Source organism: Hyperolius riggenbachi, chromosome 3, assembly GCF_040937935.1.
Source record: "Hyperolius riggenbachi isolate aHypRig1 chromosome 3, aHypRig1.pri, whole genome shotgun sequence".
NCBI lineage: Eukaryota > Metazoa > Chordata > Amphibia > Anura > Hyperoliidae > Hyperolius > Hyperolius riggenbachi.
The window spans coordinates 456,025,894-456,047,923 of NC_090648.1; the positions used below are offsets into that span (position 1 = coordinate 456,025,894).

At 43.8% G+C, this 22,030-nt stretch overlaps 1 protein-coding gene across 1 annotated transcript in view; it reads right to left on the reverse strand.

The window, feature by feature from the left end:
• Positions 1 to 1,675: 1,675 nt before the first annotated feature.
• Positions 1,676 to 22,030, reverse strand: part of PRDM4 (PR/SET domain 4) — a 39,391-nt gene continuing 19,036 nt past the window's right edge. The window contains exons 7-12 of the mRNA XM_068277908.1: positions 17,391 to 17,509; positions 15,312 to 15,397; positions 15,081 to 15,208; positions 10,734 to 11,057; positions 8,577 to 8,745; positions 1,676 to 2,589 (exon numbers count right to left, since the gene is read on the reverse strand). Coding sequence (XP_068134009.1) covers positions 2,301 to 2,589; positions 8,577 to 8,745; positions 10,734 to 11,057; positions 15,081 to 15,208; positions 15,312 to 15,397; positions 17,391 to 17,509 — 1,115 coding nt within the window. The 3' untranslated portion in view covers positions 1,676 to 2,300. The remainder of the gene's footprint in view (positions 2,590 to 8,576; positions 8,746 to 10,733; positions 11,058 to 15,080; positions 15,209 to 15,311; positions 15,398 to 17,390; positions 17,510 to 22,030) is intronic.

A 22,030-nucleotide genomic window follows, 5' to 3' on the forward strand; every position in this document is an offset into this window, starting at 1 on the left:
TAAGCCAATCATAAAGTCTCTTCAAAATGCAGCTAATCATAAGTCACTCACATCTGTAATGCGAGTGGCTCAGATAGCTCTGCAGGTAGTTTTGGCAATCTCCACTCGCCTTAGGGGGCCCATACACTGGTCTATTTCAGCAATCGTTCAATTATATGGAATCAATCGGAAATCTATTCCATCAAATCAGGACGATCTATTTGCGGCAGATTTCAGCAGCAGTTAGATGGCCCATAGTTGTATTGTATCTAATGGTCCAATAATGCATTTAGATAAGATTCCAATAGATTTTATTGTGAAATCTGTTCCTAGTGTGTGGCACACATCAGATTCCTGTCAGATTCGACTTAACAGGCATCTGACAAATTATCAGATGGTCGAATCTGCTGCAAATCTATAAGTGTATGGCCACCTTTAGTTGTGCAGCAAGACAGCCCACTCTGTTCTGCACTACAAGTGAGAGTAGCCTGCACTACCCTCTACACGCTACCAGGAATGCCATTGCTAACAAGGAAGAGATGACCGGGTGTGCTTAATCCCGTGGGAGAACTGTAAAAATTGCTTATGGCTGGCTGAACTGTAAATTATCTACCCAGATCTGGGAAGAAATAGTCAATAGTTTACAGTTGAGCTTGCCATAAATTATTACATTTCGTTTAACCTCTTCCTGATGTTGCTAGTTGAAATCTGCACTATTTGGTTCCGCTTAAAGAACCTCCGGACTAAAAATATACTCAGCAGAACTGAAAAGGCTTGGTGTTTAACAGTTTCACAGCATCAGAACTTTGTTTTTCTTACCAAAGCATAATTTTTAGCTGCATTTTTAGCTAAGCTCCACCCATCAAAGAAAAAAGCCTAGGCTTTTTTCCCTGATGCTGTGCAGAGCATGATGGGATTTCCTATGTTATTCACGTTGCCTAGCAACTGGGAGAGGTGCTCAGGACACTGGACAGTTGGAACGGTGTCTCATGCTCCCTGTCACCTACTTTCAACCAAAAAGATAGCTGCCATCATGAAATCAAAAATTTGCCTGTTCTTTTAAAACTGTGGGTAAAAGATTATATTACCTATCTATTTTAATTAACATAACTAATGTAACTTAGTGATATTATGTTTGTTTAGGCTGGAGTTCCTCTTTAAGCCTGCCCGGGCATAAATTTAAATTTCCTTGCCATGCAGTCAGCTTGCTCTGCTGTTAGTGACAGCAGAGCTTCATATCCTGGTCAGATTACAGTGAGTAAAACAGGGAAAGGATGGCTCTGGTCATTAAGGGGCTAGAACGGTCTGGTCCTAAGAGGGTTAAAATATACAGGAAATCTTCATTACAGGTTATGGAAATACTTAAGTTTTACTTGGATTCACTTCACTAGAAGCACTAAAATAGTTACGCTTGTATTTGCACAGGGCAAAGCGCTACTGGGGCACGGCTCGCAATCATGATTCACAGCTACTGATAAGACACTCTGATGTAGCTAAACAACACAGTCCAGTGAATGTATTCAGCAACCATATGTGAAATGACTTTTCATTGTGTGCTGTACTTAAGTTCTAGTCTGCTTTAACAAAAATATGGCATTTATATACTGTGCATAAAAACTGGTCACTCCTCCCATGTGGACAAAAAAAAAAAAAAAGTGTGAATATGCTTAGCTGGATTATACCATTACAGAGGACGTTTAAGTTTATCATCCTTTTATTTTGATATGGATACTGCATTATGTACATGAAATTAACTTTTTAAGCCCCTTCCATACAACATGGCGCTGGCATTATTTTAAAAAAAAAAGTATTCATGATTAAAGGGAACCAGAGAGGAAGCACCCTTGTGTATTTTACCATGTATATCAGTAAGAACATTAGAGAAAACACTTACCATGCTCTCTGTTTAACCCTCACTGCTAAAAGTGTCTGTTAACAGCAGTCACAAGAATCCCAGACTGAGCAATTAAATCTGGCTTTGCTATAATGACTCAGCAATAATCATTCCCAGCAAAGCCACAAGGGGGCAGGCTTGGGCTTGAAATAACACCACAGAAGACAGACTTAGCTATAATCTTTCTGTAGCAAAGCTAGACGGAGCAGCCTGACTTGTCAGTCGGGGATTCTTATCAGACGTGATAACAGGCAGATTACACAGAGAACAATGAAACAAAGGGCAGATTAGGTGTTTACTGTCATGTTCCCACTGATTTATAAGGTAAAATACAAGAGGGTGCTTCATCTCTGGTTCTCTTTAAGGTCCACAGTTTATCAACCAGATGGGCGCACAAAATAAATAAAATAAATAGCGTCCACATCAGTCACGTGTGTGAGGTCAGATTCTCGTCAGTATTAAATACGTTACAGTCCGAACTCAATAGTTCCTCCTCCTCGGAGTCGTCGTCTTCCTCGTCTGGGTCAGTGGGGGGCCCTATGGTGGGGCCCTTGCAGATTTTGAGGTGTCGGGTGAGGTGGTATTTTGTGAGGAAGGCCTTGGAACATTTCTCACAGACATAGTCCCTCCTGCCTTCATGGGAATTTAGGTGCTTCTTCAGGTGGTTGGTGCGGCAGAACTGCTTTTCGCATTTGGGACACTTGATCTGTCTTTCTCTGGAGAAGTAAACACACAAATTATTAGTGAAATCTCATATTGAGTCACCAGAATCGCAAAAGCCACCAGCTGAGAATGAAAGTGAAATACTTTCCATAAAAACAATGTACTTTTAAAAAATGTATTGATGCTCTATACATTCTTTTTTTTTATAATTTAATGTTAAAGGGAACCAGAGATGAAGCACACTTGTATTTTACCATATATATCAGTGGGAACATTAGAGAAAACACCTACCCTGCTCTCTGTTTCATTATTTGCTGTTCAGATTGCTTCTTATCAGCCCTGATAAAATCCCCAACTGAGCATTCAGTCTGGCTTTGTTCAGGAATCTTTATAGCTGAGTTTGTCTTCTGTGCTTTTCAAGCCCAAGCCTGCCCCCTTGTGGCTCTGCTCATGAATCCTTATAGCTGATTTATTATAGCAAAGCCAGACTGAATGCTCAGTCGAGATTTTATCTGGGCTGATAAGCAATCTGAACAGTAAATAATGAAAGAGCAGGGTAGGTGTTTTTTCTAATGTTCCCACGGATATATATTGTAAATTACATGAGGATGCTTCGTCTCTGGTTCACTTTAACACTAGCCTTTCAATTTCTAAATATCTAAAACTACCTTTCTAGCCTGGAAATTGTACTCTGTGTTGCAGTACAGGCAGCCCAGGTATTTTCCTCATGAGTAATCAGCAGCACTCAGGGCCTAGTCCAACAGGGGCGCTGTGCGCGGTGGGGGTGGGCAGACCATGCCCACGCCACACTGTGGGACCCCCCCCCGGTGGTTAACTGGCTTGAGGCGTCTTAATAGCCACCGCACCAGTTCACTACACGCAGCCCACCTAAAGAGCAGGGCTGCAGGAAGCCCTGCACTAGAGACTGTGTCTCCAGTACAAGGCTTCGGGCACCATCTTCCCGTAGCCGTGCTCTGCAGTGTCAGCATGGGAGTTGAAAATCATCGGGGAGATGCATGCCGGGAGAGTAGTCTTTTTTTTTTTTTTTTTTTTTTACAGGTGCACAGTATTTTCTGGTGAAATGCTGCCCGCATTACATTTTATGGTGTAACATTGCCACATTACGATTATTTTCTTAGGGTGGGCACCACAGGTTTTCTCGACCTGGAGTGACAACATGGCTAGAGGCACCCCTAGCAGCAATAAAGCTGCATACACTATACTCTTATACATTCAACGCTAGACGCTGAACAAGCATGCAGCAGGTCAGGGGTTTCTGACATTAGCTGCATGCTTGTTTCTGGTGTAATTCAGTTCACTACTGCAGCCAAACAGATCAGCAGGACTGCCAGGCAAATAGTATTGTTTAAAAGGAAATACAGTATGTCAGCCTCCATATCACTCACACCTCGTGTTAATTTTAAATGTAATTCATTGTGTTTAAAGTGAAAGGTTTACCTCCCACACTCCAAAAAAATAAACACATAAAATACAAAAAATACAATGTAAAAAAAAAATAAGTTACCTAAGGGGTTCAACTTTTTTTTAATATGCATGTCAAGAGTGTATATTACGAATATTTTTTAAATGATAAGCTTGTAAATAGTGATAGATGCAAAACTGAAAAAAAAATGCATCTTTATTTCCAAATAAAATATTGGCACCATATATTTTGATAGGGACATAATTGAAATGGTGTAATAACCGGGACAAATGGGCAAATAAAATACGTAGGTTTCAATTATGGTAGCATGTATTCTTTTAAAGCTATAATGGCCGAAAACTGAGAAATAATGAATTTTTTCTTAATATTCCTGTTTAACCACTTGAGGACCACAGTGGTAAACCCCCCTAAAGACCAGCCTGTTTTTTCCGTAATTGGCCACTGCAGCTTTAAGGCCAAGCTGCAGGGCCACACAACACAGCACACAAGTGATTTCCCCCCCTTTTCTCCCCACCAGCAGGGGTCTGATTCCCCCCCCCCCCCCCCCCCTTTTGTGTTTATTTTATTTTTTTAATACATATGTATGTTCACTGTTTCCTACAGTTTTTTTACTAATTCTGTTTATTTTTAGAAATTCCCTCCCTTCCCCAGCCAGCCAATCACGCGACTGGCTGTCATAGACTTCTACCTATGAGAGCCGATCGCTCTCTTGTCCCCCAGGGGGACAGCCGTATCACACGGCTGTCCCCAGTACAGCACTGCTGCTGATCACTATGTAAATAGATGGCGATCACACCGTCTAACAGTCTCCCGAGCGGCAATAGGGTATAAATACAATACAGTAACGAGTTATTCAGAATGACCTTTCTATTAAAAAAAAATTTCAGCTAGCTAAGATTTTCTGCAATTATAAAGAAATTGTAATTTCACGTGTCAGCGGTGTGGTGTTTGATGTACTAAACATCCCTGGATTCCGATCAGCCTGCCTAATCTGCTGCAGAAAGTGAGTTCAAAGCATCCCTTGTTCCAGCCTGAGCTTGGAAATCAAACATAGGGCTCTATTCACAACTTCTTATAAATGACTTCTCACTTAAAGGAGTACTGTAGGGGGGGGGGTTGGGGGGAAAATGAGTTGAACTTACCTGGGGCTTCTAATGGTCCCCCGTAGACATCCTGGGCCCGTGCAGCCACTCACCGATGCTCCGGCCCCGCCTCCGGTTCACTTCTGGAATTTCAGACTTTAAAGTCTGAAAACCACTGCACCTGCGTTGCCTTGTCCTCTCTCTTGCTGATGTCACCAGGAGCGTACTGCACAGGCCCAGTATGCGCAGTAAGCTCCTGGTGACATCAGCAGGAGCGAGGACACGGCAACGCAGGTGCAGTGGTTTTCAGACTTTAAAGTCAGAAATTCCAGAAGTGAACTAGAGGCGGGGCCGGAGCATTGGGGAGTGGCTGCGCAGGCACAGGATGTCTGCGGGGGACCATTAGAAGCCCCGGGTAAGTTCCACTCTATTCCCCCCCCCCCCCCCCCTACAGTATTCCTTTAATAAAAATAACCTTTCAGCACATCTACAAGCAAAATAAAGTAAACGGTTCGTGATTAACTTCATTTCAATATTACTTTTCTTACCTTAATTATATTTTTGCTCTTTGGGAGCTTAAAATAGTAACTTAGATAAGGTGAAAACAGCTGAGAAAGCTTTGTGCATCCTGCCCATTGATGGGGAAGACACTGTAACTGTGTCGAATATTCTCTACACAAAACTAGGGCAAGGACTTGGCATAATCCTAGCTGAGGAAGGTTAATATAGAGGCGGCCATATTTGGCTATTATAAAATGCGTGCTGACGATCTGTCATACTGAGCTTCTGGCTTAAAGGACAACTAAAGCAAGAGGAATATGGAGGCTGCCATATTTAGTTCCTTTTCAGCAATACCAGTTGCCTGGCTGTCCTGCTGATCCTCTGCCGTTTATACTTTTAGCCATAGACCCTGAACAAACATGCAGCAGATCAGCGGTTTCTGACATTTTTGGCATATCTGACAAAATTAGCTGAATGCTTGTTTCTGATGCGATTCAGACACTACTGCAGCCAAATAGAGCAAACAGGGCTGCCAGCGCCTATAGCAGTGCCTAGGCAATTATGTTTTTTCCTTCTTTGTGGCTTGGTTGGCGACAATTGGCGGTGGGGGGAGGAATGTGGGTGTGAGGGTTATGCGCCAAGTAGGAAGTTTGCGCTTGGGGGGGGGGGGGGGGGGTGTTTGGGGCCTGGTGTCAGGTGGTTTGTGCAAGGTGGAGGGGGTTTCACTGTGAGAATAGGGTTAGGTTTGGCCATAGTAAAATACCGGTATTTAATACCAATATTTGGGGGGGGGGGGGGGGGGCGGGTTCAAAGAGTAAGTATAAGATCCTTATACTAAAACAAATTTGTGTAGTTATATAGATCTACTGAGAGTTCAGGTGTCCTTTAAGTAAATAAACTAGGACAGAGGAGGATGGGCAGATTGCATTCACAGCCACTGTTTGCTGAGTATGACTTTCTTCTGCTTTACTCAACCAAACCTGATAAACCAGTGCAGGGAAAATGCACTTTAAAATAGAAGCATGCAGAAACTGTAAGGTTTGTACACACGCTTTATCAATGTTTCCCTTAAAGGGGAACTGAAGTAAGAGGTATATGGAGGCTGCCATATTTGTTTGCTTTTAATCAATACCAGTTGCCTGGCAGCTCTGCTGGTCTATTTCTCTGCAGTAGTATCTGAATAACACCAGAAACAAGCATGCAGCTAGTCTTGTCAGATCTGACTTAAAGTCTGAAACACCTGTTCTGCTGCATGCTTGTTCAGGGGCTATGGCTAATAGTATTAGAGGCAGAGGATCAGCAGGATAGCCAGGCAACTGGTATAGCTTAAAAGGAAATAAACATGGAAGCCTCCATATCCCTCTCTCTTCAGTTCCCCTTTAAGAGATCATTGCTCGATCTTTGGAGTGATATTATGGTGGATGTATAAACACGCTGCTACAATGCGCACAAGTACCTGAAAGGCTGTGTATTTTCACAATGAAAGACTGCTGCTACATAAGAACTAGGATCATAATACAAAAACCTCTTTTTAGAAAGTGAACCTGTGTCGAAAATGGAGTGAGACTTCATCCTTTGCTCCCCCACTAAGCTGCTCTTAAAAAGTGAACCAGTGAACCTGAGATGGCCCGAAAGGAAAAATGGATAACTACCTGGGGCTTCCTCCAGCCCCCTTCAGGCTGATTAGTCCCTCGCTGTCCTCTTCCACCACCTGGATCCTCTGCTACGGCTCCCGGTAATTTGGCCAGTTGGGGCCAGTCAGGGCAGGCGCAGTCCGGCTGCGCACATTCCCAATCGTGCTCCCACGACTGGAAGCCATAGCGGAGGATCCAGGAGGTGGAGCAAGATAGCAAGGGACCGATCAGCCTGAAGGGGGCTGGAGGAGGCCCCAGGTATCTATAAAATATAAGAACATCTCAGGTTCACGTTAATGGTCATTTGTCCTCATCTCAGGTCATGAGAGCCAGTTCACACTTCTCCAGAGTGGCAGCGTATTCGTACAGTACATATGTTGTGCGCTACCGCAGTCTGTGGAAGCTTGTGTTGCACGCACTTGGGCAATGCACCCACTGTCCAGAACAACAAACATGCAGGTCATGTTTGTGCGCTGTGGAAAGGCAAAGTACAAGGCTGGACACAGAAGAGATGGACGTGTGTGAAAGGGTACACATGGGGTCTGTCAGTCTACTGCGCTAGGTAGTGGTCAGACACTGGACCAATTGTGAACTTGCCCTGACAGCTGGAAGCAGAACAAACATTTCAGGGAACTAGCAATCATTCCCACGGACACGGAGGACAGCAAAAACAGGGCACAGACTTTCAATACTCATCCAATTCAAAATATAAATTATAAAGCTTGCAGGCAAAAGAATAACAGGGAAGTTCTTCTGCTATCACTTCCTACATCTGTACACGCATGTGCTTTAGGAAGAGGTCATTTTAAAGAAAATATAAGGCAACTCCCATAGACTAGTTCCACTGCTTTACTGTCCTCACATTTCTTCCCCTCCCACCCCCAACGTTTTGCGTCAGCCACAGTTGGGAAAGGTTAGAAGGCAGTGGTGTCATCAATCAAAACTGCTCCTCTTACTTTCTTACAGTGCTGATTAGTAGCGATAGTCACTGAGATGCTCATAATTCATTGTGAATTTTGTTAATGTTATGCAAATATATGCAGCTTGGCATTGGACCATTCAAAACCATCAGCTACTACAATTTCAAGCTGCACAGAGTTGCATCTAACATATATTTTGCATCGACTTGAAATGACTAGAACTCCTTGACTATCTCTGCGAATTATCTGTAAGAGGCAGACATGGCAGCCATCTTTGAGGAAAGTTATATGATCCGATACAGAGTGCCATGGCTCGTCTGCAAGCGGGCGGGGCTATGCACTCGAAGTCGGAGGGCAGGTTAAAAAACATTGGTAAAGTCATATCTTTTTAGTAGAACACGGTACATGCTATGTTTATTTTAGACTGCTGGAGGAAGGGAGAGCGTAGCGGTCACTCACCGGGTGTGGGTGAGGATGTGCTGCTTCAGGTCCTGCCTTCTCATGAACATCTTCTCACAGAAGTCACACTTCAGATTCTTCTCCCCTGTGTGCGTCACCATGTGTGAGGCTAGGTGAGCTTTCTGCGTGAACGATCTGTCGCACAGCCCACAGCGATAGTTCTTCTGTCCTGCAGGGAGTCATACAACCGGCATTTATCATCTAAAGTCACATTTCATGTCTCCATGAGCTGGTATAATAATAAAAATAATTCTTCACATTGTATAGTGCTTTTCTCCTGTTGGACTCAAAGCGCTTGCTCAATAAGCCCCCTGAAGCATTAAAGTGTACCTAAGATCAGGACACTGGGCATATTTTTACTTACCTGGGGCTTACTCTAAGCCCTATGAGGTGCGTGGGTTCCCCCGCCGTCCTCTCCATTGTCGTGGAATCAGACCCAATAATCTGACCAGTGGTGGCCAGCTTCTGCACATGTGTGGCCTGGCCACGTGCCACCACTCTCCCATCCTCAGAAGCGTTCTGCATCTGCACATTGCTCCCTGGGATGGGAGTGAGGCTAGAGGAAGCCCAAGGTAAGACAAGCTTGGCTTTCATTGTATGGCATTTTTCCCCTTGAACAATTTTGCTTTCTATGCATTGTAAGAGGAGAAAAACTGATAAAAAAAAAAAAAAAACACATTCATTCTTAGTTTTACTAATTCCAGTTTAAAAATAAAAAGCTCTACAGTAGATAAAAAAAAACACATTTTGTTTGGCTATTTCTACTGTAAAACACAAAATTTAGATTATGTTCCTGTCACAATTTATGTTTGATTCTGAAATAATGCTACAGTTTGTATTTTTCAATATCAACTAAGAAAATAAAAGTATTTTTAAGGGTAAAAATAAATCTTATTGGCTCAGGGAACATATATTCCCTTTCGCCAATTAGTGCTGTAGCATATAGTGCACAATCGTGCACAGCTGTGTTTCAGCTACACGATGTAGATCTATGTCCTCGTGGCTTAGATGAAGTCACAGAGGATACAGATATACTGTAATGGTGGAAAAAGTGGTTATGATGAATTAGCCGATTAGAGGCCGACACTATGAGCCTAGAATATTGAACCCTTTCACAATATTCTAATGGCCTGAGATTTTTGATTTTGGGGGTTTCATAAGCTGTATCAAAATTATAACAAAGGTTTAAAATATCTCGCTTTGCTTCACCTTTTAAGTTTAATTACTGAAATAAATTGACTTTTTGCACGATATTCTGATTTTTCGAGTTATACCTGTATAGGCAACAGGCTCTAGGATTCGAGCCCTGGTCTCTTTTGTCACAGGTGGGGTCTTTAGCCAGTTCACTATCCAGCCACTGTTACAAAGGATTTTGTCAAGGGAACTTAGCTACATAGTTGCACCATTACTGAGCTGCAGAGGGACACACACACACACACACACACAATTTAAATTTGCTTTATGCAGTGGGGAAGGAAAGCTGGTGTAGAAAATGGCTAAAATTCTCAAAAAAAATAAATAAATCATGTGTGACATTGACCATCTGAATACTGGACCATTTTTCCTAGACATGGAGGGCATCTGACAGAAGACAAACTTTGCAAGAAAATGACTCAGCATTACTGCTGAAATATGCAAATTATCTAGTGTCGTCCCTGGAAGCTAGCCACACCTCCAGATCCGCTGGAATGCAATGATGTGTCAGCTTATTAATATTACAGAGCCACAATAATCCAACATGCATACAGACGGTTTTGGATTGGTTGATCCTCATCAGTGCATGGCATAGATTAAATGTGGCTTTATGGGGTAGGCCTTGAAACACCCAGAGGTACAGATTAACCAGAAAGCTCATGGTGACCCAGAACTTGTTGGGATGTGTAAGGGGCTACAATGGACCAAAACTGCCATGGAAAACAAAAGACTGCTTTCTTAAAACAGAAAGAATTTGCAATAATTCAGGTTGGAGTGAGCTCCGCGATGTCTTTTCAACTCTGGTTCACTTAAACTGTGTCCACTGGCTTCACATTAGTTGAGCTGGAGTTATTATTCTAGGCTCTATTTTTTTTGGCTTGTGCATGTGAACCTCTCATGTTTTGATGCAGAGTCAGCCATGAACAGAGCACGCCTCCTGGCAGTGGGAGGGGCTGAACGTACCTGTATGTATGCGGAGGTGGGTGCGCAGGTTGCTGGGGTCGCTGAAGGCCTTGCTGCAGAACTCACACTTGTGGGGCTTCATGCCCATGTGGCCCATGTAGTGCACATTGAGCTTGGTGGAGGAGGAGAAGGAGCGGGGGCACACCGTACACTTCCACTTGCGCTCCTTGCTGGGGGTCATTGGCTGGCTGGTGTCCTCGCTGCTCAGAGTCTCGCTGGAGAGGTGACTGTTGATGTGACTGTTCAGGTGAGATTTGAACTCCGCGTAGGAGGAGCACTCCTTCCCGCAGTGACACAGCAGCATCTCTGGCTGTTCAGGCAATCCTAAGAACAGGCATTATAAAAAGTGTCACTCAAACCAGCAGCAATACTTCATGTATCACAGGCCACACCTCCCATTGGCTGCTAATATCCCGAGGCTACCCATGGTGACAACACAAAAGGGGGGGAATTGTGCAACATGATAGATAAACCGGTTTTAAAAACAGCTAAAATAATAAAGGGAGGGGAAGATTAATTATGCACAGGCAACACATTTTGTGGGTCTAATGCCCACTTCCTCCCACAGAGTGCCTCACTGGAGAGGCGCTCCATTCTTGGCTTTAGATAAATCTCTGGCACTGTATTAGGCCTAAGGAAGTTAGACCAACAAAATGCGTTGCCGGTGTATGAATGTGTCGTTATTGAGGTAAGCCACCTCTTTATTATTTTAGCTGTTTTTAACAGTTTTATCTATAATTGGGCACTTCTTCCCCCTTTGTGCTTTTCACCCTCCTTTGGAGGAGTGTATTCTAGTACCCAGTGGCTCTGCCACTGATAGGTCCTTTGTTTTGCCAAGAGTGTGACCGGATCAGGTTCCAGCTGGACACCCAAGTGGAGTCGGGTTTATAAAGCTCCACCTGCCCTCAGTGGTTGGTTGACCCCATGCAACCTACTTTGTGAGTACCACAAACTGTTTTTACATCTGCCATTTAACTTGTGACGTACGGCACCATTTGGTGGTGACATCTTAAAGAGAACCTGTAACAAAAAAAAGTTCCCCTGGAGGGTACTCACCTCAGGAGGGAGAAGCCTCAGAGTCCTAATGAGGCTTCCCCCTCCCCTGTAGCTGCAGGCAGTCTAGCGCTGGCTCCCCAGATGTGTCCCAGAATCCTCCCTCGACAAGCCTGACAAGCGCTGATTTATTTACCTTTCCTGGCTCCAGCGGGGGCGCTGTTGCAGCTCTACGCACGGAGATAGGCGAAAATTGTCATCTCCGTCGGTCCGCTCTACTGCGCAAGCGACTTGCATCTGCGCAGTGGAACGGGCTGACAGCGATCGGCTATTTCCGCCTATCTCCAAGGCGGAGAGCCGATACTGCGCCTGCGCTGGAGCCGGGAAGGTAAATATTTACATCCCCGCTGTCGGACCGAGGAGGATGGGGGAAGCCTCAATAGGATCCGGAGGCTTCCCCCACCCGAGATGAGTACCCCGCAGGGGAGGTTTTTAAAGTTACAGGTTATCTTAAGTCCTGTTAGGTGTGTTCTGTGCACAGAGGAAGATGCTGGTTGCTTGGCAGTTGGAAAAAGCTGTTATTTCCCACAATGCAACAAGGTTCACAGACAGGAAACTGCCAGGACCATGGTCATGACACCTCACTGTGGGGGGGGGGGGGGGTTTCACCGCAATATCAGCCATTCAGACCCCTCTGATGATCTATTCCAGAAAAGCTGAATATTTCTCATGGGAAAGGGGTATCAGCTGCTAACTGGAATGAAGATCAATCCTTGGTTAAAGTTCCTCGTTAAGACGTGCCCATTCACTGTTCTGTGCTCAATTTCATGTTCACTTCAGCACCACTTTGTTTTGTGGCAGTGATCAACAAATTTTCTATTATCTCTGATGCTGAGCTACCACTACTAATTACAAAGCTGTCAATTAAGCCAGTTCTAAGGCCCAGGGAGCTGACTACACAGTCAGCATGGTACCTATTGTGGGGGAAATCTTAGTAAACCGCCTAAGCGGTGCCTTTACTGACAACTGGAAAGATCTGTTTCCTCATCCTTGTTTTAAGGTGGCAATACACTCGTTAGATTAGCAGCAGATAGATCATCAGATAGATTTCTGATCTATCTGATCTGTTTAGGAACATTTTTTTACTAGGAACAGATTTCCAATAGATTTCAATTTGAAATCTATTGAAAATCGATCTGATGGCATTTTTTGCCATCAGATTTCCATTAGGGCCTATGCAAAATGATAAGCAATCTCAACAGATCGACCTAGATTTTCCAGCCTGCCAGATCGATTGAAATGGATCGAAATTCGGCTGCAAATCGATCGATTGGATTGCAATTGACCAATCGATCGATTATGATCGATAAAAAAAAAAATCGGCCGAGTGTATGGGCCCCTTTAGTACAGCGGTAAACTCTCCTCCAACGATCTCCAGCAATGTCATTCTCTGCCCCTCTCATGCTATCTTTGCAAGTCACAAAGAAGGTGGGTGGAGATTCATGTCACTAAGCCAGTTTCATTTCGATACGCTTTAGGGTGAACTTTCTGCAAGTTTCTTTTAGGTTTTAAAGTAAACCTATTCACAGTAGAATCGGGACTGTGTGTCTAGGAGTCTAAAGTTCCTCTTTAAAAGGAAGTGAGAGGGATATGGAGGCTGCCATATTTATTTCCTTTTAAACAATACTGGTTGCCTGGCATCCTGCTGATCTTTCTGGTCAGTAGTGTCTGAGTCACGCCTGAAACAAGCATGCAGCTAATCTTCTCAGATTTTCATCAGAAAGATTTTATCTGCATGCTTGTTCAGGGTCTATGGCTAAAAGTAATAAAGAATGAGGATCAGCAGGACAGCCAGGCAATGTGCTTTGTTAAAAAAAGCAATAAATATGTCAGCCTTCATATGTCGCTTACCTTGCGTTCCCTTTAAAAGGAACCAGAGGTGTGAGACCTATTGGAAACTGCCATATTTATTTCCTTTGAAACAATACTAGTTGCCTGGCTCTCCTGCTGATCTTTCTAATCAGTAGAGTCTAAAACCACACACAGGAAGAAAAAAACATGCCAGCCTCCATATCCCTCATCTTCACTTACCTGGGGCTTCTGCCAGCCCCCTGCAGCCATCTTGTGCCCGCGTCTACCTGTAATGATCCTCTGGTCCGCCGTGGCTGATTTTACCCGTCTCCGTTCAATGCGCATGCACAGCCCTGGCCGCGCGTCCTCATTCCCGTCACCAGCAACATCCTGTGCAGGCTCAGTAGAGATTTTATCGTAGCGGGAGCGTGACCGAGGATGTCCGTGGCCAGGGCCACGTAGGCGTGGTGGCAGTCGACTTGTAAGTTGGTGGTAAGGAAACAGAGCCACAACGGGGGATCTGAGGGTCTTTGAGTACCAGCGCCAGACAGGATGGCTACAGGGAGCTGGCAGAAGCCACAGGTAAGTAAAGCTTTTTTTTTCCCCCCAATCCTCAGTTTAGCTTTAAGGACCGGATCCTTTTTTTTTTTTCCAATTTAGCACGGATAGCTGCGATTGGCTCACAGTGACCAGGGGGTCAGGAGCCAATAAAAATGGCTCCTGACAGATGTACAGAGCTCAGTTGTCTTTAGAGCTCTATGCCGGCAGGGATGCACAAACGCGTTACGTGCAGAGAAGTCGCTGGCATTAAAACTACGCCATATCAGGTTTAAGCGGCCACAAGTGGAGCGTAGTTTCAAACTTAGTCGGTCCCGAACCGGTTTTTAATCAAATCACGACCTCGAATCTAGATTAAGGAGATAGGGTGAAAAGGATTTTACCTGTCTCTTCTTTCTGTATGGGTGAAGGTTCATACGGATCGTAAAAATTTTATAGCTGAGATTGCAAAACATAAGACTGCTAACATTATATTATTGTTGGATTATTATTGTTGATCATTGGGACCCATGATGGGAAGAACAGTGGTGTAGCAATAGGGGTTTTAGAGGAAGTGTCCGCATCGGGGCCCTTGAGCCATAGGGCCCTTCCTCAACCAAGGTATTAGCTGTTTATTGGTCCTGTGCTGGTAATGGTCACTTCTATAGATGCTTTGAATAGTAGTAATCATTAACAAACTGCTCCCCATCCCATTCTTGCACCTCTAATACTGTTTTGGCACCTCTAATGGCAGGTTTTGGTGCGCCGTATTAAGTGTTACATATAGAGTGCTTGGGGGCTGGGGCCTGATGTAAAACCTGCACCGGAGCCCATAGCTCCGCCACTGGGGAAGAAGCTTCTGTAACGTTAGCCTGACATGCTATATAATTCTGTTGAGCTTTTTCCTCTGTTTAATAAAGTTTTTCAAAGAAGGAAGGGAAGAAAAAAAAGGCCATATGACCTTACCCATCTGTTGGGCGTAATCCCGGCTGTAATAGAACAGCAGCTCCTCCTGGGCGGGGATATCCTGGGAGGTGCAGAAATAGATCTTCCCATTGTGAGGATAGGCCACCAGGTTCTGCTCCTCTGGGTTCCTGGTGGGAACATATAAGACATCTCTGTATCAGGAATACAGGGAAACAAAGGATTCTGGTAATTCTTTATCTGCCAAGCAGCTTGGCTCATATTCCTTCATACCTCGCCTTCCGCACAAACATCATCCAGTTACATTCATTCTCATCTGTTGTTATAATGCAGAACTCCATCACATTGTTGTCGTACATCTGCGACAAAACAAAGGGGGACATTTATCATGAGCTTCTGAGACAAAATATTGGTATGTTTTCAGAAATCCGTGCAGAACTGTCTCAGACATCTTAAGAAATAACTAGATAGTGCAGTTTCCTTCTAAAACTGTTGTAAAATAGAAGGAGTTATGAAGGTCTCTCAGATAGTGCAGTGTGTGAGGGGAATTGCTGTTGCTGGGGTAACCAATACATCTGCTGTATTGCTTCAATGCCCAGTACTGGAAGGGTTAATCACAGAACAGCTCCACAGGACACCTGGTAGCAGTGGGAGGAGCACTATCTGTAGAACTGCTATTAAGCACTTCTTAATCTGCATCAGTTTAGGAATGAATTTGCACTTTTCTTAACCATAGTGCAGTTCTAGAAATTCACACTAAACTGTCACTATCAAGCAAAATGTATTATCATACAGAACCGTTCACCTGCTGATTAGAACTGCTTAACCTATTTTGGTTCCTGGACGTAGAATCTACGTCCAGGAACCATTGCGCGCTACCGCGCGCTCCCGCGGCCGATTGCGCGCATGCACACGCACTCCCGGCCGCGGATTCGGTAGCTCAGGAATCAATGTATCGGGCTATGGTGCCCGATCACTGATTCCTCTCCCCCGCTGAAAAAGCGACAGCTTCTCTCGGAAGCTGTGCTTTTTCTGGCTCTCACCTCCCCCATGCGTCGCTCTAAGCGTGTGTTACGCTTAGAGTGACGTCATGTAAACAAACTCATGGCCGCCATCTTGTGGCCAAAAAGTAATACTACAACTGAAAGTAAAAAAAAATAAAAATTAACACACATTTACATTATAAATCTACTGTTTACCTCCCACCCTCCCAAAACTACCCAAATAAAATGTTTACTATATATATAAAAAAAAAAAAAAATTACAATAAAAAAAATAAAAATTAAATATTTACCTAAGGGTCTAAACTTTTTAAATATCAATGTAAGGATGAAATATTTCTATATTTTTTTTATTTTAAACTTGTAAATAGTGATAGATGCAAAATGGAAAAAATGCACCTTTATTTCCAAATAAAAAATTGTCGCCATACATTGTGATAGGGACATAATTTTAACGGTGTAATAACCGGGACATATGGGCAAATACAATACGTGAGTTTTAATTATGGAGGCATGTATTATTTTAAAACTATAATAGCTGAAAACTGAGAAATAATGAATTTTTCCATTTTTTTCTTATTCTTCCTGTTAAAATGCATTTACAGTAAAGTGGCTCATAGCAAAATGTACCCCCCAAAGAAAGCCTAATTGGTGGCGGAAAAAACAAGATATAGATCAGTTCATTGTGATAAGTAGTGATAAAGTTATAGGCAACTGAATGGGAGATGAACATTTCTCATGTGAAAACGATGGACCGCGAATGGGTTAAGAAGAAAAAAAACTGTTGGTAATGCTTTGATAAATCTGACCCAAAGTGTTTATCAGCTGCAAACATCAAATCAGGTAAGAGAAAACCCTGCTGTACCACAACAGATCCTCATCCATAGACAAATATACAGTACCAGCACATACTGCTATTAAAAAATAAATAAAAAAAGTCTTTACCATTAGTGATGGTCAGGGCTACAATTCATGGAGAAGCATGTGGTTTGTTTGATCAGCTGACAGATTTGCAAAGCTCTGATTTGCTATAATCACACCTTTCTTTTTAGCACATGATGACTAGCAAATCAGAAACTTACATATTTATCACCTGACCAAACTGATCACATGCTTCTACATAAGTTCTCCTAGATATCATCACTATTTATCACACATAATCTGAAGATAAAATTAAGTTAAAAAGTTAAACAACGGTCACTTAGATGAATGTACTATTTGGGGATGAGGCGAGGCAAAACATCTGAAGAGGGGATGTAAAATGCCAGCGAGGGATGGAACTGAAAAATCACGTTGGTATCCAGTGAACATTTTTCGATATTCTGCATATGCAGATGTGTGGTAGACCTACCTTCCAAATGTGATTGGCAGATTTGTCGGTCCAGCCAGCGACCTCTAGGGACTGACTCTCCATTCCCACTAAGGGGCCAAAGCAAGTCCTAACGGAAATATTCTCCTGTGTCCACACACCTGGAAATAATGCGAGATGGCAAAGCAGATTCTAGAGTCAGAGACAAAAGCTTCCTAAGTCATCTGCAAAGTGTAAGGAACAGATTCAGAGCTCCGCCTAGTGCACGTATTGTGAGCGGAGTCTTTTCAGCTTTTAAAGTGATAAAAAAAAGCAATCCGGTTAGTTCAGATCTAAACGCCAATTCATTTTTTAAAACATTATTTCAAATGTACTACCAGGACCTTTGTTTTACAGCTACTCCATACCACAGCATTACTGCCAGCACAATGAGTATTAGATGGGGCAGTTTGCCAATTAGTGCACGCAAACTGGAGTGTTTCCTGCTCTGTGCAGGTAATACGCATGCTGAAATATGTAGGAGGTACTGGGTACACTGTACTTCATAGTCTGATTTCATCGTTGGACAAAATTACTATTTGGGCTATATTATGTTATTAGAATTACTTTGTTTTTTTTGGCAGTTAGCTATGAATATTGTAAAGGGCCCGCCTTTACAATATGCATAGCTAACTGCCAAAGAAAACAAAGTAAATGTAATAACATAATATAAAAAAATGACTTGAAGTAATGTCAGAGGGTTTTTTCCCTAAAGATAGTCAATACAGTCTGTAAAGCGGTTTAAAAGCAGTAAAAAATAGCACAGGCTTTATTTAACACAAAGTAAAGTTCGTCAAACAAAAATACAAAAGCAAGTTAAAGGGACTCCGAGCAGTGCAGAAACTATGGAAAGATGCATATCATTTTAACCTCCTCAGCGGTATGGACGAATATATACGTCCATCACCGCCGGAGGTCGCCGCTCAGGCCCTGCTGGGCCGATTTTTGCGAGATAAAAAAGCAGCACACGCAGCCGGCACTTTGCCAGCCGCGTCTGCTGCCTGATCGCCACCGCTCTGCGGCGATCCGCCGCGAGCAACGGCGAAAGAGGGTCCCCCCAGCCGCCCGAGCCCTGCGCAGCCAGAACAAAAGTTCCGGCCAGCGCTAAGGGCTGGATCGGAGGCGGCTGACATCAGGACGTCGGCTGACGTCCATGACGTCACTCCGCTCGTCGCTATGGCGACGATGTAAGCAAAACAAGGAAGGCTGCTCATTGCGGCCTTCCTTGTTTATTCTGGTCGCCGGAGGCGATCAGAATGACGCTTCCGGAGCGCCCTCTAGTGGGCTTTCATGCAGCCAACTTTCAGTTGGCTGCATGAAACAGTTTTTTTTTTATTTAAAAAAACCCTCCCGCAGCCACCCTGGCGATCTTAATAGAACACCAGGGAGGTTAAAGCTCTCTTTCTCCTCTTTCCAATGATATATAAACCACCGCCCTACGCCTTTTAGTTTTCGCTATTTTCGCGATTGAAGTTGCGGTAATTTCGATCGCGTAAATAGCGAAAACTAAAAGGCGTAGGGTGGTGGTTTATATATCATTGGAAAGAGGAGAAAGAGCTTTAAAATGATATGCATCTTTCCATAGTTTCTGCACTGCTCGGAGTCCCTTTAACCATTGTAGGATTAAAGTTTTCAGAATTAAACTTTATAAGGGCTTGTGCACCTGTGTGTTTGCACCAAAAGCAAACTTGAACTTATACACGTAACTATCCCATAAGTTTATGGTTTTTTGTGTAGTACTAAAAAAGTAGATTTGTTTTTTTGCTTTAGTTTAAAGCACACCTGAACTGAACCCAAAATGTCAAAATCCCACATACTGTACCAACGCGTGTATTACAGGGTCCTGATACTGACAGGTCCTCCCCATGACACATCGGAAGTACACTTGCCCAGAACGCACAATGGAGAAGAGCCCATCCAAACAGGGAGCCCTGTAAGTATCGGGACCCCATAATACACATATTGTCATATGTGGTTTAGCAATTTGGGGGGGACAGTTGAAGTGCCCTTTAAGGGATGACTTTTTAAAACTGAATTCTAAACAGCGGCCACGACAGCCTGATGCAAAATCTCCTTCATTCAGCTGCAAAACTAAAGAAATAAAAGTTAATTGACCTACATAATTCTGTCCCTGTATGAACAGTGTTTATGCTGCCAAATGGAAGTGTTCGGTTTCTGTACACTTGTCAGGAGAGCGAAGACTGAATTTGACTTGCTGTTCGACTGCCTCATTTGCATTAATAAGGTTTTTTTTGTTTTTTTTAAACAGACATGTTATTAGTAGGACTAGTACATTACGTACTCCTGTTTTTCTCATGCCACATTCAGGTACCCCTTTAACATAGCATCTCTTCTGCATATACATAAATGGTTTTTATGGATTTGACACAAATGTCTTTATGAATTTGTTGGCAAGTCACCCATGGAATTCAATATGGTCAAGAAAGTATCAAGAGCACAATGAAAAGCCGAGCTACTTACCGGTAGTAGTGTTTCGGCGAAGCCTCCAGGACAGCTCACCTGAGATTACTATTGAGCCCCTCCCCTGTGGAAACAATGCACCAATCAATTAAATCTGACCACCCCTCTGCTTACTTAGCTCTGTTCACCCCTCCTTCCATCAGTTCTTAGAAGAGTACATAGCTCACCTGTAACATATATCTATACGTACAAACAGGTTTATCACTTATATCACTTTTTTTTTTTTTTTTCAATAGGGCTGGGAACTAAGGCAGCTGTCCTGGAGGCTTCGCCGAAACACTACTACCGGTAAGTAGCTCGGCTTTTCTCCCTTCATCCTCCAGGACAGCTCACCTGAGACCAGCGAGAACTCTTTGTACCTTAGGGTGGGATGACTGCCTGGAGCACCTTGCGTCCAAATGCTTGATCCTGGTTTGAAAGTTGCTCCACCCGGTAATGCTTGACAAACGTAGAATGTCCCGACCAGGTTGCTGCTCTGCATATTTGGTCTAGTGTGGCCCCCGACCTTTCCGCCCAAGAGGCTGCCAGTGATCTTGTCGAGTGCGCCCTGATGTCTGACGGTGCAGTGGTGTCTCTCTCTTTGTAAGCTAACTGAATTATCTCCCTAATCCATCTGGATATTGAATTCTTTGAGGCTTGTAAACCTTTCCTGCTACCCGCAAACAGCACAAATAAATGACTCGATCTCCTCCACTGTTGTGTTCTTTTCAAATAAGTTAGAATTGCCTGTCTCACATCTAGTCTTGCCAGTCTGACTTCTCTGTCATTTTTGGGATTTGTAGAAAAAGAAGGCAATACTACTTGACTTCTGTGAAAATGTGTGGCCACCTTTGGTAGATATGTAGGATCTGGACGAAAGACTATACGATCTGAATGAATGATCATGTAAGGGTCTTTTATTGATAGAGCTTGGATATCTCCTACCCTCCTTGCTGTGGTTATGGCCACCAGGAAGGCTACCTTTAGCGTCAACATCTTTATGGAAATGGTTTCTGACGGAAACAATTCATCCGCCATCAAATAATCTAGCACTAGTGACAGGTCCCAGGGAGGTATCATTTTGGTTGGAAGAGGCTGCGACCTGGCCACAGCTTTAAGGAAATTTTTTATATGCAACTCAGTGGATAAGCGCCTGTTTAAAAAAATGGATAAGGCTGAAATTTGGACTCTGAGGGTGCTTACCGCTAACCCCATGTCCACTCAGTCTTGCAAGAATTCCAAGACAAATTTTAAGTCATTTGTCCTAATATTGTTTTTCTCCTTCCAAGAACAAAAAACTCGCCAAACCTTGGCGTAAATTTTCCGTGTGTTGTCCTTCCTGCATCTAAGCAACGTATTGACAACCCTGTCTGAAAATCCTAACCGTCTTAAGCTCTCCCTTTCAGGATCCATGCTGTGAGATTGAAGAACCCCGGATCTGGATGTACCTGGTCGCTCTGGAGCAGTAAATCCGCTCTGTTCCCCAAATGCCATGGTCCCTTTACTTTTAGGGACTGCAGAAAAGGGAACCAGGCCCTTCTCGGCCACCATGGCGCTATGAAAATCACTTCCGCTTGTGAATCTCTCAACTTGCCTAGTGCTCTGGGAATCAAATTGAAGGGGGGAAAAGCATACAAGAGCCCCCTTGGCCAAACAATCGCTAATGCATCCAACCGGGTCGTTGAAGAGGAAGGATGAAGGGAACAGAAATCCCCTACCTTCGCGTTGTGAGGTGTAGCAAATAGATCTAGAATAGGCCTCCCCCATTCCTTGGTGACACTGTCGAAAACCTCCTGATTTAACTGCCATTCGGATTCCCTTATGACTGAGCGGCTGAGTGCGTCCGCCCATCTGTTCTGGGTACCCTGGATGTGGGTGGCCGTGAGTGACTGCAGATTTGCTTCTGCCCAGTCCAAAATTTGAATTGTTAGAGACATCAGAGATTGAACTCTGGTCCCTCCCTGTCTCCTGACATAGGAGACCGTGACCATGTTGTCGGAGTATAGGCTTACCTCCCTGTCCTGAATGTGTGGCGCCAGGGACTGTAGCGCTACCTTGACCGCCAGAAGTTCCCTGAAATTTGAGGAGCTTTCTCTGACTTGGGGGGACCACTGTCCCTGAACCTGATGGTCCAGACAGTGCGCTCCCCAGCCCCAAGAGCTTGCGTCCGTGTAAAGCTTTAC